The 17,613-nt window shown below is 44.5% G+C and overlaps 1 protein-coding gene across 2 annotated transcripts in view; it reads right to left on the minus strand.

Moving 5' to 3' along the window:
• Positions 1-9,057: 9,057 nt before the first annotated feature.
• Positions 9,058-17,613, minus strand: part of RNF121 (ring finger protein 121) — a 116,089-nt gene continuing 107,533 nt past the window's right edge. For both annotated transcript variants that reach the window (XM_051987462.1, XM_051987463.1), the window contains exons 8-9: positions 16,284-16,385; positions 9,058-11,500 (exon numbers count right to left, since the gene is read on the minus strand). In XM_051987462.1, coding sequence (XP_051843422.1) covers positions 11,380-11,500; positions 16,284-16,385 — 223 coding nt within the window. In that variant the 3' untranslated portion in view covers positions 9,058-11,379. The remainder of the gene's footprint in view (positions 11,501-16,283; positions 16,386-17,613) is intronic.

Below are 17,613 nucleotides of genomic sequence, written 5' to 3' on the forward strand. Positions count from 1 at the left end.
CTTCTCATCTTCATTTCTATTAGCTCAGTGCTGATTCTGACTTTTGTTTTACTAAAAGACTTGGCTGCACATGATTCTTAAATAACTTCGTCAACAATGAGTAATTTCCTTTCTAATTTATTACTTTCATTTTTGAAGAATGTTGTTTCATTACTTAACTCAATGTCCTCTGACTTAAACTCATAGTCTTTTTTTTCTTTTAGACTCAGATAGTCTTGAAGTTTCTGAGTAATCAATTCACAAGGATCTAGCCTCGGCACGCTTCACTCCTAACCCTACTCTCCAGTTCATTCTTCTATCCGATCCCATCTTCACAGTGAAATCCTCGAGGAGCAACGTGCCTCTTCTCTTGGAAATTACTTGGAGCTCTCGAGGCTCTTTGGGGAGGGGACGAGTCTCTGAATCTTGATCTGGCAACAGGATTGAGTAGAAAAGCTTCAATGATCTTCACCACAATTCTTCCTGGATGCTACAACCTGAGAGGAACAAGCATCCAGTGAAATGGTGTCATATGAAAGCCTTGTCTTGCTCTCTTCAAATGCTGCTTTCATTTTTCATATTTCAACTAGTGGAACATTGAGTCCATTTGCAATGGTTCTTTGGTCATTAGCTAATAATAATGCCGAGCACTTATGTTGTACTTTAAAGTTCGAAAAGCACTATCCAGCAAGGTGACTCAGTAGATAGGTCTGCAGTCAGGAAAACCTGAGTTCAGATCTTAGCTCAGACACTTCCTGTGTCACCTTGTAAATCTCTTAACCTTTATTCGCTTCAGTTTTTTTCGCTGTACAACGGTGCTAATAGTAACCCTACTCCAAGAGGAGCAAAAGTGATATTTGTAAAGTGCTTAGCACTTAGTAGTGCTTTATGAAACATTAGCTAGCATTATGTCAGTTGATCCTCTGCGATGCTGGAAGATGCTATTTTTAGACCTATTTTACAGATGAGAAAAAGGCAGAGATCTAAATGCCTTACTCAGTTTCATGCAACTAGTTAAATTCTGAGACAAAGTTGGATTTTTCTGACTTCAAATTGCACTCTTTGACCTGATGATTCTCCTAGCTGCTTGGGAATGCAGCCTTTCCTACAGTTGGTCTCCAGCTTACATCTGTAACCCTGGCTCAGACACCAAGTTCCTCAGCTTCCTCCCCGCATCCTCCAGGAAAGCCCAGCACAATTTTCTCTCCCATGAGTCTGCTCAGTTCCCTGTTGATTCCCTCTGGCTTTATCCTCTGCTTGCTGGGGACAGGGGAGGGCTCTGCTGTCTTGTGTTTTCCCCGCGTTTCGGATTGGGGGACAGACAGCAGCTGAAGGTATTTCTCAGGTAGGGAGTGAGGGCTGGAGAAAGGTTAGGAGGGAGCTCAGGCTCTAAGACCGACTCAGAGTCCTCTGACCTCGACGAAGGGAAATCTGAGTCCAAATTCAGAGAACCCTGAGAATACTTAGAACTATGTCCTCGATCTCCCCCCATTCACTGAGAGAGATGGTGAACTCATCAGGGACACACAGTGATCTGTATGGTGGGGGATTAATTTCACAAGTACCCTCCTCATGTGCACACACACATTACACTGACCATCATTCTATCCCAGAAACACCTCAGGTCTGAGGGCGAGTCCAGGGTCCTCCAGCTGGGGGGTCCAAAGCCTCGAGCACTGGCCAGGTGGACATAGGCACTGGAGTACTTCCAGCCAGAGGCTCTCCTTCCAGGCAGTGCCCAGTGCCAGGATGTTTCTATGGCTAGGACCTAGTCTCTCCTGTGACGACTGAGCTAGCACCCAGGACACCCCAGAATCATCCAGAGTCAGGATAAGCAAAAGTCTTTAATCTTTATTCTCGGTCCCCAGACACAGGATTGAACAGGATGAAAGCAGATTCTCTGCGACCACCTTGTCCCTCGTCTACCGCCAACTGTGTGTCCCTCACTAGTATTTCTCCATCCCCTAGTCTCTCCTATAATCCTCTATACACCAATCATTGAGCCAGTACGGATAATGGAAAGGACCATTTTCCAAGCATATGCCCATATAGTACTGTCCAATCAGTAGTTAACCTTAAGCGCTCAGCAGTCCCAACCTCAGTGCATCAACCCAATAGTTTCAGCCCTCTACATCTCCTGCTTTCTTTTGTTTTAGAACACAGGTGGTCACACCATCCCTGACTTCTCAGGGAGTTGAGAACCCCAAAAAGTAGGTGATCCCACCATCCCTGACTTCTCAGGAAGGGAGGTGAAAGCACCGAAAAAGAGATAATCACACCCTCCCTGACATCTCAGGAAGGGAGATGAAAAGCACCAAAGGGAAGTGGGGGTTGCTAGCAGGTTTCTCAGCTGAAGGGTCTTATTAGAAACAGGTATGCACAAACCCATCAGTATGGGAGGTATTACACAAGCACATAGCAATAATGCAGAGGTTATTAGTGATGACTCTCCCCACAGTCAATGCAGGCTCGATGTGGTATATCAAATATGAATTATACATGCAGGTAGTGATATAACAATATGAATCAACATAGTGTTGTAAAAGATTTCCAGAAGTCCTAGAAGGAGGGTATGTAAACAACAGTCACACATACACCTTCTTCAGCAGCCAAGAGATAGTCCAAAACCAATCTATTGTCCATTGCTTCACATATCAGGGAATCCAATGATCCCCCCAAGTTTTTGAAGTCCTGCAACAGTCTTATATCTCAGAGAATCCAATGATTCCTGAGGGTTTTGAGGTCCTACAACAAGCTTGTCATGTCTCAGAGAATCCAATGATTCCTGAGGGTTTTGAAATCCTACAACAATCTTGTCATGTCTCAGAGAATCCAATGATTCTTGAGGGTTTTGAAGTCCAACAATTTTCCATGTACATGAGTCAAATGCCATAACTGCCATCCTCTTTCAGTGGTGGGCACAGTCAGCAACGGAACCATCCAATGTTTCTTGGGTCTTTTCCTTTGTTTTGAGGGTCTGTTCCGTCTCCCTCCGATGGACAAGGCAAATATGGCTTGTTGGCACCTATCTGATTACTTCTCCATCTGTAGAGATACAAGCAAACCCTCTCCCCTAAGCAGTTAGCCTATCTGGTCCTTCCATTCACCACTTTCTGGGTCTCTCCATATCACCTAGTGATTATCTAAAGATAGTGGAGCTGTTCGCACTGGACACCGCCCTTCCAGTGGGTTATAAAACCTGTCTGCCGGAGCCAATGCATCTTTGTCAAAAATCAAGAAGTTAATAGTATAAAGGGCTAGATTTAGTAGTTCTGTAGGGTTACCCTTTCTTTTGTTTTTGGAGGATGTCTCTGTTTCTCCTCTCTACTATTGCCTGACCTTAAGGATTAAAGGGTATGCCAGTGGTGTGTAAAATCTTATACTGTGCACAAAAGTGTGCAAAATATTTAGAAGTATATGCAGGACCATTGTCTGTTTGGCTTCTCTGTTCTTAAGGACAGTTTTTGTACTGTAAGCACCTTAGGGTATACTTCGTATCCTAAATATTGAAAAGGAGCATGTCTTTGAAGTTTTTCTGGAGCTATGTACAATTTGTAGTTCCATGGTCTTTTGTAGACATGCTTCTAATATTTGTTCCTCAAGTGCACACCCCAAGATATCATCCATGTAATTTAATAACATTACTTTTGGAAATGCTTTTTTTACTGGAGTAAGAGTAGCAACAACATACATTTGACACATAGTGGGGCTGTTTTTCATTCCCTGTGGCAAAACTGTCCATATCTTTTATAAGGCTTAGATAAGTTAGCACTGGGCATTGAAAAGGCAAATCTTTTCATATCCTCCTTATCCAGAGGGATAGAATAGAAACAATCCTTAATGTCTATGACCCAAAGAGGCCACTCTCTAGGCAATTGAGTAGGAGATGGAAGTCCAGGCTGAAGACTTCCCATAGTTTCCATCTGTTCATTTACTTTTCTTAAATCAGTGAGCATCCTCCATTTTTCCGATTTCTTTTTTACAACACTGGGGAATTCCAAGGACTTAGAGAAGGTTGTAAATGTCCTTGGTCAAGTTGCTCCTGTACTATATCTAATAAGGCCTGAATTTTATTGCTACCAAGGGCCACTGTTCTATCCACACTGGTGTATCAGTTTTCCATTGGATAGGAACAGGTGAAAGTGTTGGCAGGCCTTCGACAGCAGCCCTGCCTAAAAACCAAAATACTCATTTTTAATTGTTGTAAAACATCTCTTCTCCACAGATTGATGGGGATTTTTTCAACTATAAAAGGAGTAAAAACTCCTATTTCGCCTTCAAAAGTCCATCTCATAGGGGCAGCACTAACTTTAGCTGCTATTGATCCTCCTACTCCAGACATGTAGGTGTCTGCTTTAATCTTTGGCCAGTGACTGGGCCAATTGGCACCTCTAATGCCTGTATGATCCGCACCTGTGTCTTCCAATCCTTCCAATGGTAGGCCATTTATATAGATCGTGAGCATAGGTGGGTCAGCTGTTACAGCTGCTGTCCAGTATATTTCTGGATTTTGTGGTCTGGAGTCAGAATCTGGGTGACTATCACCAGATTGCTTATTAGGATTCTGTATGAGAAAACTTGATGCTATTACTTTTCCTGGGTGATAAGTCACACATTGTCTACCTGTATTAGGGACTGGGATATTATCTACACATTCCCCAGTTTCCCACATCAGTGTGTGGATGGACACTGTTTTGTACATATAAAAAGGAGGTGAAATGGTCAAGCCTACTGTGCCTGGAGGCAAGAGATCCATAGGCTGGAGAGGAACAGATTTCACCTCTCCAGGGAGTATCTCAATTGTCCCAGCTGCATACAGCTCTATTCTCCCCAATTGTAATCTCTTTCTCCCATCAGGTTGCTTCCTGGCTGATTGGTCATGTCTGGGTACTGGACTTCTAGGCACTCTCTGGGTGCACCATTGGCTGCCATCATGCCCCAAGTGTTTTTTGCCTTGGGCCCTGGGGCTGGGCCCCTCATCCCGTTTCCCTGAATCTGTCTACATTCTGATACCCAATGGAAGCCTCTGTTGCATTTTGGACATGGGGTATTGGGTCTTGTTCTCCCACCCTGTTTTCCCATTCTATCTCTATACCAACATTGAGCTTTCAGATGCCCTACTTTTCCACACTGAAAGCATCTACGAGTCTCTCTGGAAGTCCCTTGCCAGGAGGGACTCTGTCTCCCCATATTTGGATTTTGGGAAGTCTGCATCATAGCCTGGCTATAAAAGACATCTGTGCCCACTATGGCACAGCGTCTTATGATCTCTTCTAAAGGAGCATCCTTGCGCAGTCCTAGTATAATTCTTCTGCAAACCTCATTAGCATTTTCCTTAGCAAGTTGCCTTATCATAATGTCTGTTACTGCATTTTCATCATATGTTACATATGACATCTGTCTGCAGATGTCCCACAAAATCAGCAAAGGGTTCATTTGGCCCTTGTGTTATTTTTGTGAAGGCCCCCCGCTTTTCGTCTTTATTGTGGAGAGAAGCCCACACTTTGATAGCAGCAGCAGCAGTTTGCTCATATGCTGCTAAGGGGTAATTAATCTGTACTGAAATTTCTGCGTAACAACCTACACCTGTTACTTGGTCACAGGTGACTGGAGGATTAAGTCCACTATGACTATTTTGCTGGGCTTGTATCCTACAGAGCTCACTATATTCAGAAAGCCACAACAAGTTTTGTCCAGTTCTAAGCATGTCCTTGCTATAGATTTCCAGTTCCTAGGGGTTAAGACTTCATAATTCTGTAATAACATCTTAATATAAGCTGATGTATCCCCATAAAGAGTGCAAGCCTTTTTCAGGTCTTTGAGGATTTCTATATCAAAAGAAGTGTATTTTCTACTTTTTTGACCTGAAGAGTCAAACTGTTGAATCACTGGATACATTTCCATTTGCAAATCACTTAAATTTGGCCTTCTTCCCTGCCTTTTGCAATCTAGTCAGAGGAGGGGGTGATTTTTTGGGGGAGGTGCTGGTGGTGTCACTACCCCTCCTACTACTCCTCCCCCCTCCATCCCGGAAGGTGAAGTTGATGAGGGTGTGTCAAGAACCAGTGAGAGCCAGAATCACCACCCCCTCCATCCTGCCCTTCATCCTCGCTTAACTCCTCATGGCCTCTGGTGATATCGCTGTTAATGCCTCCTTTGTCCTCCTCATTTTCCTCACATTTCCTCATCTGGCCATTTTTAGAATTTTCCTTTTTTCTATAACTAGCAGGAGTTTTAGGGCCAATGGTATTATGTTGTATGTATAAAATGTCTCTCCTTGGAAATTGAACAAGGACCTTTATCATTGTAGTATTCGCATAATTGCTCTCCTACCAGCTTCCAGTTATCTGGCCCGATCTCCCTTTCCTTTAAGAACCAGGGGGACATGCATTTTAATGTACCCAACAGTCTAGCCATCTGCAACCAAGTTATGATTTATCCTTGTCCCTTGATCAGCTTAAGCATGCTTTCTATAGCACCTGCTTGGGGTGAGGGGTGGGGGTAGGGGTGGGGGAGAATCTTTTCCCAATATCTGCCCCATTTCAGCTAGAAAAGATTACTAGTTTAGCCCTTAACAAAGTAAGTTCCCTGTTTGTCTATTTAAATACTCACCCTAGAGTCACCGGAGACTTCTTCAGTGAAGTTAGGGTCCTTGGTTCCCACGCTTGGGCGCCAAGTGTAACAACTGCGCTCGCACCCAGGACACCCCAGAATCAGCCGGAGCCAGAATAAGCAAAAGTCCTTAATTTTTATTCTCGGTCCCCAGTTGCAGGATTGAAGAAGATGGAAGCAGATTCTCCCCGACCGCCTTCTCCCTCGTCTATCCCCAAGAGTGAGCCCCTGGCTAGCTTTACTCCACCCCCTATTCCCTCGCCAATCCTCTATACACCAATCATTGAGCCAGTACGGCTAGTGGGAAGGACCATTTTCCAAGCATATGCCCATAGAGTACTGTCCAATTGGTAGTTAGCCTCAAGTGCTTGGCAGTCCGGACCTCAGTGCATCAACCCAATAGTTTCAGCCTCTACACTCTCCCATGGGGGAGATGCTGGCCCTGCCCTCGGAGGGCTTCCTGGCTGACCAGTTCTGTCGCTGCCTTATCACACCACAGCGAAGGTGGGACCGGTTTCCCACTCTGCTCGGCTTCCCTTTTTGGCCTGGGAGCTTCCTAATGCTGACTCATGCTTCATGCCCACTTGCCTGTCATTAGAGGCATATGAAAGATCACTCCTGTCCCGCTCTGCGTTTCTGGTTCTTCCCTCACATGTCCTACGTCAATTCCAGAAATTTGGGGCCCATCTTGAATCATTTTCCTAAGTAGGCTCCAAGTCCCTCAAGGGCGGTAGTCATGCAGTCCCTTCTCCAAACTCCCAGTGCCCAGAAATGAGCCCCTGTGTGCCTGACTGGCACAGGCGTCCCAGGGGGAAATGGAACTCAACAGTACAGTCTCATGCCAGTTCTGGTGAAGTTCAGACACCCAGGATCAAAGACTTCTTTCTAGTTTCAGTCCCTCCTTTCTCTTCAGGTCTGTTTCTTTTCTCCATCTTTGCTTCCTCTCCTTCACTTCCACCCTACAATTTGGAATGTCCTTCATTCCCCAACCAGTTCCTGCTCTGTCCCCACCTTCCCGCTTCCATTGTCTTCCGTATCTTATTCCTACTCCTAATATTAACCAATCTCTACTTAGCTTTCAATTGCTTGGACATCATTCCCATTACAAAACCATCTTCTCCGGCTACAGGAAGACAAATCAGATCTAACATGTAAAAGGCGGCTTGCCATCTAGGGGAGGGGAAAAATCAGAGCAGAAGCGAGTGCAAGGGATAATGTTGTAAAAAATCACCCTGGCATGGATTCTGTCAATATAAAATTATTAAATTAAAAAAAAAAAAAAAAGGAAGACAAATCAGGGTCTTCTCCATTTTGCTGGCAGGCCCCCGAGGCTCCATCAATGGTTCTGACACTGAATGAGTAGCACTTCTTCCATTACCTTTGATGAAATAACAGTAGACTCTAAGGAGAAGCTGCATCAGCCCAACTATGACTGCAGAGGCCCACCTGAGTACAAGGGGGTCGGTTAAGAGTATTTCCTGGCCACTTAGCAAAGTGATTTTCCTAAAGTGTGGGTCCAATCGTGCCACTCCCACTTAAATGCTTGTGACTTCTCATTTCCTCTAGGATCAAATACATAATCCTGTTTGGCATTCAAAGCCCTTCATAACCTGAACCCCTCCCACCTTTCCAGTCTTTTTACATCAATACTGGACTGATAGTGGTTTTTTGACTTCCAGGAACAAAACAATCCATCTCTTGGTTCTGGGCATTTTCTTCAGCTGTTCCCCATGCCTGAAACTTTCCCTTCTCCAATGGATCCGCTGACCTTTCTGGCTTCCCAAACTCTCTAGTGCCTTTCCCTCTTCATTCCCATTTATCCTATACATAGCTCACTTCGTCCCAATCTCTTCATATACCGTCTCCCCCATTAGATTTTAATCTCTGTGAGGGCAGGGACCACCTTTTGCCTCTTTCCTAGTATTTAGCAGAGTGCCCAGTGAATGATGCGAATTGCAGCAGGATCTGTCCCAGACATCTGGTATTTGCTGATGTGCCAGACTTGTGGGATTGAGAGGTCAGATCCTTCCCACTGAAATTGTTTTGATATATAGTTTGATAGCCCTAAAAGCAGGGCGTGTTTCCTTTTTTTGTCTCTGCCTTAAATTTAAGACCGTATTGATTTCATGCCTAAGCATATTTTCCCTAAGCCCGATATAGAGATGAGAAAACTGAGAACCAGTGAGGATAAGTGACTTTATGTGACCTGAAGCAGAGGTTTAGGGAGAAACCTAAGTGGGCAGGAACAGGCTGGCAAAGAACCTGATGGCTGGCTCTGTCTTCAAAGAAAATAGCCTCGGATTGTGCCTCCTCCTTTGGGTAGTGATCCTGTGGGGTTCTTGTAACCTTGGACAAATGAACTCATGTCTCATTGGTGCAGGAGGCTCTGGACACAGGGATAGAGCCAACTAAGTCCAGTCCTTCCTGGAGCAGCATGGGAGAAGCCAAGGAAAAGGAACTCAGGAATTTTCTCTCAGCTCTCTGGGTTTTATTAAAACTGGAGTTGTGAGAAAGGTTGGGCCCAGCACCTCTCAGGGGGCAGTCTCCAGACTCTGGAGTTGACCCCAAAAGCTGAAGGCTCCCCTCTTCCCAGTCTGGCCTTTGCCCTCCCATGATCCCCACCCATATCCCCCACAACTGCAACAACAACAGCAACAAGAAAAACCTACCAATAATGGCCCTCCCTCCCTCCCTGTGAAATTGGTGGGGGTGGGGGGTGGGTCAGCTTTGTGGCCTCCAGTGCAGGAGCCCAGGCAGACACGGGGGGGGGGGGGGGGGGGGGGGAGAGGGGTCCTTCTTCCTCTGAATTAGTGGCAGCCTCAGCCAGCCTGGGGGCCGTGTGTGGGGAAGAGGAAAGCAGACTTCTGGGACGAGATCCTTCAGAGCAGAGAAGGGGGAAAAGCTCCCAGTTGTAAGTCCTGCAGTTTCTGTGGGGCCATCTTCTGTTCCCGCCTTCCTATTATTATTCAATAATATTGAAGTAAACCCTTCTGACTTTAAGCAGCATGGTGTAGGTCCTGGCTAAAAGCTGTCACCCCAATATTTCTAGCCTTGGAGGGGCTTCAGCTCACTTTTCCTATTGAGGGCACTATCCCCAAACCCTCGTGGAATCATGGATGCTGAAAACGTTCAGATACGCAGAGCTGCTGATTGGCCAGGTTTATAGTCTGCTGAGCCTCAAAGATCCCGTGTCAGTAACTTCCGCCTCCCCTGCCCTGCGCCATCATCGGCCGGTAGATAGCCAGACTAAGTAGCAAATGCATCCAGCCCTAACGTCAGGGGCCCCTTCCCCGGGTTGGCCTGTTCCCAGCAACAGACACAGATCCAGGAGTCTGAGAGTCATCATTAGGAGTCTCTGCCTTTGCCTGGTTCCGTTTCTTTTTTGCCTTTGGCACATCCATCACTACTTCCAATTTTGCTTTGAAACTTGCCTCACCACACATGCTTTCAAGCTTTCCTGCCGTGACCCACATAAGTGTCCAAGGCCCCACTAGGGCTTTTTCCCAGGTCTCTGGAGCTTTGGGTGGCAACCCTCCAGCTGGTCAGGGACAGTGATGGCTCTTTTAGGGCACCTACACACCCAGATGACAAAAATAAGACAACCCCCACCTCCCAAAGTAGGCCATGAGGGACTCCTCAAGGAAGGGGTAACTCTTTGCATGGCTGGGTCATGAAGCTCTTCCTGAGGGGACACTCTTGGCTCTCTCCAGAGCTCCCCAGGGCAGTAGAAGGGCCACTGAATGCAAATATTTTCAACTGAGATCTCCAAACCACCAAGTCTTGAATTTCCAACTTTGAAAATGTCAAGAAGGTGTGAGGAGGTAGGATGTAAGTGGATGTGTACCTGTGGGTTTGTCTGGTGGGAAAGGGCAGAGTGCAGGGGAAAGGATGGCTCATAGCTTTGGAAAACTACATCCGGAGGAGAGACCATTTGTCTTGGAAGAAGGTCCCACTCAACCTGATGGAGGTTGCTGAAGACCAGGAGGGAAGGCACCCAAGGCAATATTCCCTCCCAAGAGCCACCCTAGCTGTGCAGCACTGTCACCACCAGCCCGTGACCAGTTAGGAGGGGATGGGGCCTGCAGCTAATGGTACAAAAGGCAGCGCAGTCTCCGCGCCTCACAGCTGCAGACAGCCCTTCCAGCAGATTCCCCGGCTGTGACCAGCTCTTTGGAACGCCACTACCCAGGAACCCTGACTGACAACCCTGCTTAGCCACGGTGTGTGTATGCGTGTGTGTGTTTGGATTTTCAGGCATTGAAACCCCCCAAATCAGCACACCATGCAGGGTCAGAGCTCTTTTCAGAGCTGGGGAGACCCTCTTTTAGGAGTTACACTGAGCTTCAGGAGGGAGATGACTTGTTCAGGGTCCTGCCTGGGACCCAGGCCACCCCACACCTTCCCATTTCAGTCTGGGGCTCTCAAGCCGGCAGACAGGGATGAGGAAGGGGAAGAGAACAGGGAAGGGAGGAGGGGAAGAGAGGGTGGCTATCACCACCTTAACATTCTTGCAATAAAAAAGGTTTTTAAATATAGTCATTAAAATAATTTTCTTTTAAAAAGAACCTCCCTGTCTGGGAGTCCCCAGACTGGGCTGGGGTTCGCTGCCACACCCCCAGACACAAGAGTCTGCCCCTGGAGTCGAGGGAGGGAGTGTTCAGAAGCAGTTGCAGGACGCCGAGGTCTCTGGCAGCGGTGCTGGAGGAGGGGGCTGCCCCAGCCCGGGGCTTGAGCTGGAGGGCGGCTGGCCCCTGACCCCTGTGCCCAAGCTTCCCTTCTGTGTCAGGGTTACTCCAGACCCAGGGTGTAGTTGATTCCCTGTACCAGTCCGATGATGACTGGCTGCCAGGCCACGAGGTAACGGAGCCAGTCGAGCAGCTGTCCATACATGACATGAGGCCGCTCCCATCTGCAGTGCACGTGGTTAAAGAAAAGGGCCACAGTCCGAGAATAGGCACGACGAGGAGGCTCTGGTGGGTTAGACCAGCGGTCGGCCAGGACCGCAGGGACATTTCTGATTCATGGCTTGGTCCTCCCTGGTCAGTGACACACCGAGCCTAGTCACCAACTTCCCTGACAGCCCCACATAAGACAAACTCCACAGAGAGGGCTTCTGAGCCCCAAGAGAAACTATGAGACAGAGGGGAAGCGAAACTCTTTCCTAATAACTGCCTCTCCCCAGTCGTCTCTCCCTGAACCAAGAAGGGTTTACATCAATTTGGGTGAAAAATGGAGATGTGTATATAGCAGAAGAGAGGACAGGGGAAAGGAAAGAAGGAGTAGAAGGGCAAGAGGAAGGAACAAAAGGGAGAAAAGAGTGGAGAAGAGATGGAGACAGGAGACATGAGAGGAGGGAGAAGGGAAGAAGAAGAGAAAGAACAATTCAGAGATGCTGGACTAAAACAGATAGGAGGTATGAATGGGAAGGAGGAGCCAAGACTATTTGGAGAGTTGCTCCTGAGTTGCTGATTACAAGGGAAAGAGAAGCAAATCCTTTCCACTTTCCTTGGATCAAAGGATTTGAATTAAAATCCTAGCACTCATTCTCTTCAGGCTTTCATTTTTTCCTCTACAATCTGAAGGGTTGCACTGGATGACTTCTAGGTACCCTTTAGTTGGAGGTCAAAGTATCCAACATCTTTCTTTTTCCTGCCCACTAGCCAGGGTTAATTGGAAAGTGGTTGTCTCTTCCCCAGGTGTACAAGTATTCTCTACTTGGATCAGGCAAAAAACCCCCAAAAAACAACAAAAAAAACCAAAACCAAAACACACACCCTGCTGGCTCACAGGATATGGCTATACTGGCCATCCTCCCAAATGCTCCATGACCAAGGACAAGATCTGCAACATGAGGGACTATGTTCAGACCCTCACTTAAGATTCTAGTTAGGACTCAGCTGTGGAGAAGCTGAAGTGACTACGATATATGAATATGAATAAACCATGGGGGCAGGGCGGGAAACTGAAGAGAAAAAGTAGCTTAGTTTATCTTGAGAAAATCTGGAGGTGAGAATGGAGAGAGGAAGATTGTGATCTTCAAGCCTACAAAGGATCACAAAGCAGTTAATGGTTCTCAATCATTCTGACTTCAACTATAGCAGGAGGGTCTGAGATTAAAACTCACAAAGAAAAAATACAAAGAAAAATTCCCTAATTTTCAGAGGAAAATATGGGGAGAGATGTTCGACTATCTAGCTTTTTGAGTAAGGAAGTTGTAATATTTCTTCTTTTTGTTCTAATTCTAAGTGTCTGATATGACTGCCTGTAACAAATTAGAGATGTCAGCAGCAGGAGCTGTATGGATGCTAATTTGAGAATCTTGGAAACCTAAGAGAATATTTAATCCAAATCATACCTAAGGAAGAATCCTTTCATTAACATTCCAAACAAATGGCACAGAAGAGAGAAGACACAGGTAGAAAGCAATTTATGTGGAAAAGGAGGATGTTTTAGTGATCAATATGGGTAAAAAGGATATGACAAACAAAAAATGCTAATGCTGCATAAATAGAAGCATTATATGCAGGATGCAAGCAGTGAGCAACTCTTGCTCTCTACTAGGGTCAGACATATTGTGTGCACCTCTATATCATATTTTAGGAATGGTAGTGACAAACTGAAACACATTTTGAGGAGAGTGGCAAGAATGGAGAGGAAACTGGAAAACATGAGAAGCAATTGAAGGAACTGGTGCATGTCTTGAGTTTATTCTGACAGTTTGGAGATTTTTGGTGGGAGGAAGAGGGGTTAGTGTTTGTAAAGAACAGACTCTTTTATTACTGTTGATAATATGAGTTCTGCTACTTCAAATACGTCCGTAAGGTTCTAGAAAAGACCACTTTCCTGGGAAAACAACTAAGGCAAGAAAGAATTATCTGGCAAGTGGGTATAGTGGTAACCTATATTATGATTATGCATTAGTTCAAGAACTGTCCTATCACTTCTGTCAGTAAGGTGAGAATTAGGGTAGAGTTTAGAAAGTCTAAAAATAATAACTCAGCTGGAATGGTCCATAGAGGGTGCAGATTTTTTATAAGGAAATGAAGTAATCTATTCTTGATAATGGGAAGGGATTAGTCTCAAAGTCTTAGAAAAACAAATACAAATTCATGTTGTAGCTGAGTGATAATGGACAAATCATTTAGTTTCTTCATCTGCAAAATCAAAGTAACAACATATGCAATACCTACTTCACAAGGCTGTTGTGAGCAAACATGAGCTATTCTAATGCAGCTTTGGAAAATGCTATCTGGTCAGTGATGGCTAGAGTGGGAGTTAGTTGACTAGTCTTGGGGCCTAGTCTTAGTCACTAGATGAAGAAGTTGTCATTGTTATAAAATCTTTTTAGGGCTGAAATAAGGAAAAAGAAGGGCCATTTAGCCCATTTCCCCAAAAAATGTGCCAGCCAAATCCATACATGGTTGGACTGTGGTTATTTTGAGGAAAAAAGGATATATACACGAAACTTTGTGGATTTGATATTTCCTATTTCTTTAATACCGAAATTTGAATAGTGATTCAAAAATTTATAAAATACTTTCTCCAATAAGGGTCCTTTTGAAAACCCCTCATTGTGATTGGGCTGAAAGGATTTACTCAAAGGAAGACTTAGGGAGCTAAGGGGAAAGAAAAGTCCTCTGGCGTTAACAATACTGGCAGCTGGAGAAACCAAGAATTTCACAAGTGGGGAATGGGAAACTGGGCTATTAGAGAAATGAAAACCAAAGTTCTCTTTATACTTGGAGGAGTTATACAAAATAGGGAATATCCATGTCCTTGACAACTCCAGACAATAGAACTTAGAGCAATTGGAGGAAGTTGGGAAGTGTACCAAAAGAGTAGTTTAGCTCAACACTTCGAAGTGCTAAATTTCTAAACACTTAGAAGAGCTAAACTACTCAACACTTAGGTTATCCTAAGGTAAAGTGCTGGATCTGGAGTGAGAAAGAATTAGGTTCAAATTCTGTCTTTGGGACTTACTAACTGGGTGACTACAGACAAGCCAATGAATTTCTCTAAGCCTGTTTCCTCACCTACAAGGAGGGAACAACAACGCCCATAGTTTCTCCCCCATAAGATTATTATGAGGTGCAAATGAAAAAATGTCTGTAAAGCACTTTGTAAATCTTAAAATGCTAGAAAAATATGCTTTGAATATTGCTTTTCATAACAATTAGATATCCCCAAACAGGCCTGATCTTGCTGCCAGTCAGATGCTGGCAGAGAAGTTACAATGATTTATGGCATTTTTACATTTTACAAAATAACACTGCTTTGGGAAGGGAATGCTACAAAACTTCTATATTCCTTTCTCATTCTGAGGCAATGGATACAAAATTACTTTGAAAACTCTAGTTTGCCATTTATCTGTAAAAGGCAACAAGAGGGCATTGGATGTCCTACAATCAGGAGAGCTTGGTTTGAATTCTGGCTACAATTCTTTCTGTGTGATCCAAGGCAAATCATTTTGGTGAATTCAAATTACTCATCTATAAAATACTGCAACTATCCACTAACCTTCACTGGGATAATAGAGCCTTAAATGTTACAGAATTAGAAGTGAGGAATATGTATGGACTAATTAATAGCAATTGTAGAGAGAAATTATAGTAGAGCATTTTACTGTGGTTAAAGGGGACAAAGAGCTTTAAACCAGATTTGTCCCCTGGTATGATGTAATAGAAAAAGCATTGGACTTCAGAGCCCAAATACTATCTTGTCACTTTTTTAGCTGAGTTTCTAAGCAAGTCACTTGACTTGATGCTGCTGCCTCAATTTCCTTATCTATAAAAAGATTCCTGCTCTATTTTACAAGGTTGCTGTGAAAGTTAAATGAGATTATCTGAGGTAGCTTTGGAAAAGACAAAATGCAATAGCACTGCAGCTGATAGGATTGCTATTCTATCAAGGACAGGACAAGGAGCTAAGTGGGGTTGAAATGAGAGACTATGAAGGAAAGCCAGGCAGAGCTAGCTGGGACATATGAGTCCTTTCAGAGCTGGACTATGACTCCTTATGCCTACAGTGAAGAAATTATGGTATTGGGAAGGGATTAGTCTCAAAGTTTTAGAAAAACAATAACAAATTCATGTTCTAGGTGAATGATAATGGGCAAATTTCAATAAAGTGGCCTAAGAATGTGTTGCCATTGGTGACTTCTTGCTGAGGAGTCTGGGAAAAAGGAAGGTTAAAGGACAACAGGGTTCTGGTCCTGAGGCTTTTGTGCCCAAGTTTGATAACAAGCAAGAGTCATGTTGGCATGCAGACCTTAGCTGAACCTGTGAGCAGCATCTCTTCCCCACCCTATCTGGTATTGTCCGAATGGCTGAGATTCTCTCAAGTGGCCCATGTGACAGATCCACTCCTAAGGAAGGATTACTGGGAGAGAAGAATCAATACTGCTAGCCAGTTCGGGGAGGCTTGTAGTAAGACGTCTGGGTAGGAGGTTAAGAAAGAAAAAAGGGGCTGATGCAGTGAGGGTGAGTATTGAAGAAAGTAATTTTGAGGGCCAATGTGTGGGTCTTGCTATGTTTTCACTAGCAAGAAGCCAAAAAACACTGAAAATTAACTCCAGACCAAGACACTCCATCAAAGGGCTCCTCCTAAGCTCACCCCACTCCTTTGTTGCCCAGCCTTCCAGAAAGAGTCCTTGGGAGGGAACCCATTGATCCAGACCAGGCCCAAAAGGATACGGGTTACTGAACATCCGCTTGAGATCCACCTTTTCTTTGCAGTAGGGACATGTCTGCTTCTTTCCCACAATACACCATCCACGGATGCAGAACTCGTGAAATCTGAGAACACATGATGGTTAAGAGAAACTAATAGAGAGAAGTGAGTTTATTCACCATAGCAAAATAAACAAAACAAAACTCCCCAAACAAAAACCCTTGGGCCAATTCAATTTATCTCCAAAGGATAAGCATTTCCCTGTTGAACCCATCTTCCACCATGGTTCTGGTTCTGAGCCATCATGAGACCCAGTTTCCAGCATGGCTAGGAAACCACAGTAATCACTCTGAGGGAAGAGAGACATTTGAGAATGCCTTTCTCTCTCAAGTAGTCTACCTCAGTCTAAAGAGGGAATGTGCTAGGATCCACTCAGCCTGCCAATGTGAAATGAAGGCCTCACTTTCAAAATTTTTTATTTCTCAAATCAAAAACTCTGCAGGTTTATCTTTTCGTCAAGGTTGGTGTTATCCCACTGATGGAAAATGAGGGGCTATGCCAACAACTGGTAGCTTTTCCCAACCTATCAACTCCCACCCTTTATCTTGTCCAATGATTTCTGGAGCACTTTCACCCAGTGATCCTGTTCCTGCCCCCATGATCAGGACCAAATAGAATATGCCAAATTCCTCTTCCCATGACAATCCTTCAAATTTGAGGACTACTGTGTCCTGTTCTGCTCTCCTCCTGAAGTCTTTTCTTCATCAGGCTAAACATCCCCAGTTCCTCTATTTCCATTTCCCATCTCAGTCACACTCTCATGAAGGTTTTCCAGCTTGTCTATGACTTTCTTAAAATGAACACAATATTACTGATGTGTTTTTACCAGAGTGTTGCCAGATCACACTCATACTGAACTTATAGGATACAAAAAACTCCACATCTCTCCCACTCTGTATTGAGGTGATTTTCTTGAAAACAAAAGTAGAATTTTATATTTATACCTATTCTATTTGATATTTGATTCAGCCCATTATTTTAAACTGAGTTCATCTTGGATACTAATCCCTCCTACCTTTGTGTCAGCCATAAACCTGATAAGCATATCATTTATACTCCCATAGCTACATCACTAAAAAAAACACAGAGAGGCAGAGGGATAAGGAAAAATCCTTGAAGCATTCCAGTAGAGACTAACTCCCAAGTTAATGTAATAATTATTGTTTGGATCTGGTCTTTCAGTTTATGGAACTACACTGTTTAAATAGTTCATCTCTCCAACTTGTCCATGAAGACAGAATGAGAAATTCTGCTTTGCTAAAAATCTAAGGATACCATATTTTCAGAATTCCT

Source organism: Antechinus flavipes, chromosome 3 (assembly GCF_016432865.1).
Source record: "Antechinus flavipes isolate AdamAnt ecotype Samford, QLD, Australia chromosome 3, AdamAnt_v2, whole genome shotgun sequence".
Classification (NCBI taxonomy): domain Eukaryota; kingdom Metazoa; phylum Chordata; class Mammalia; order Dasyuromorphia; family Dasyuridae; genus Antechinus; species Antechinus flavipes.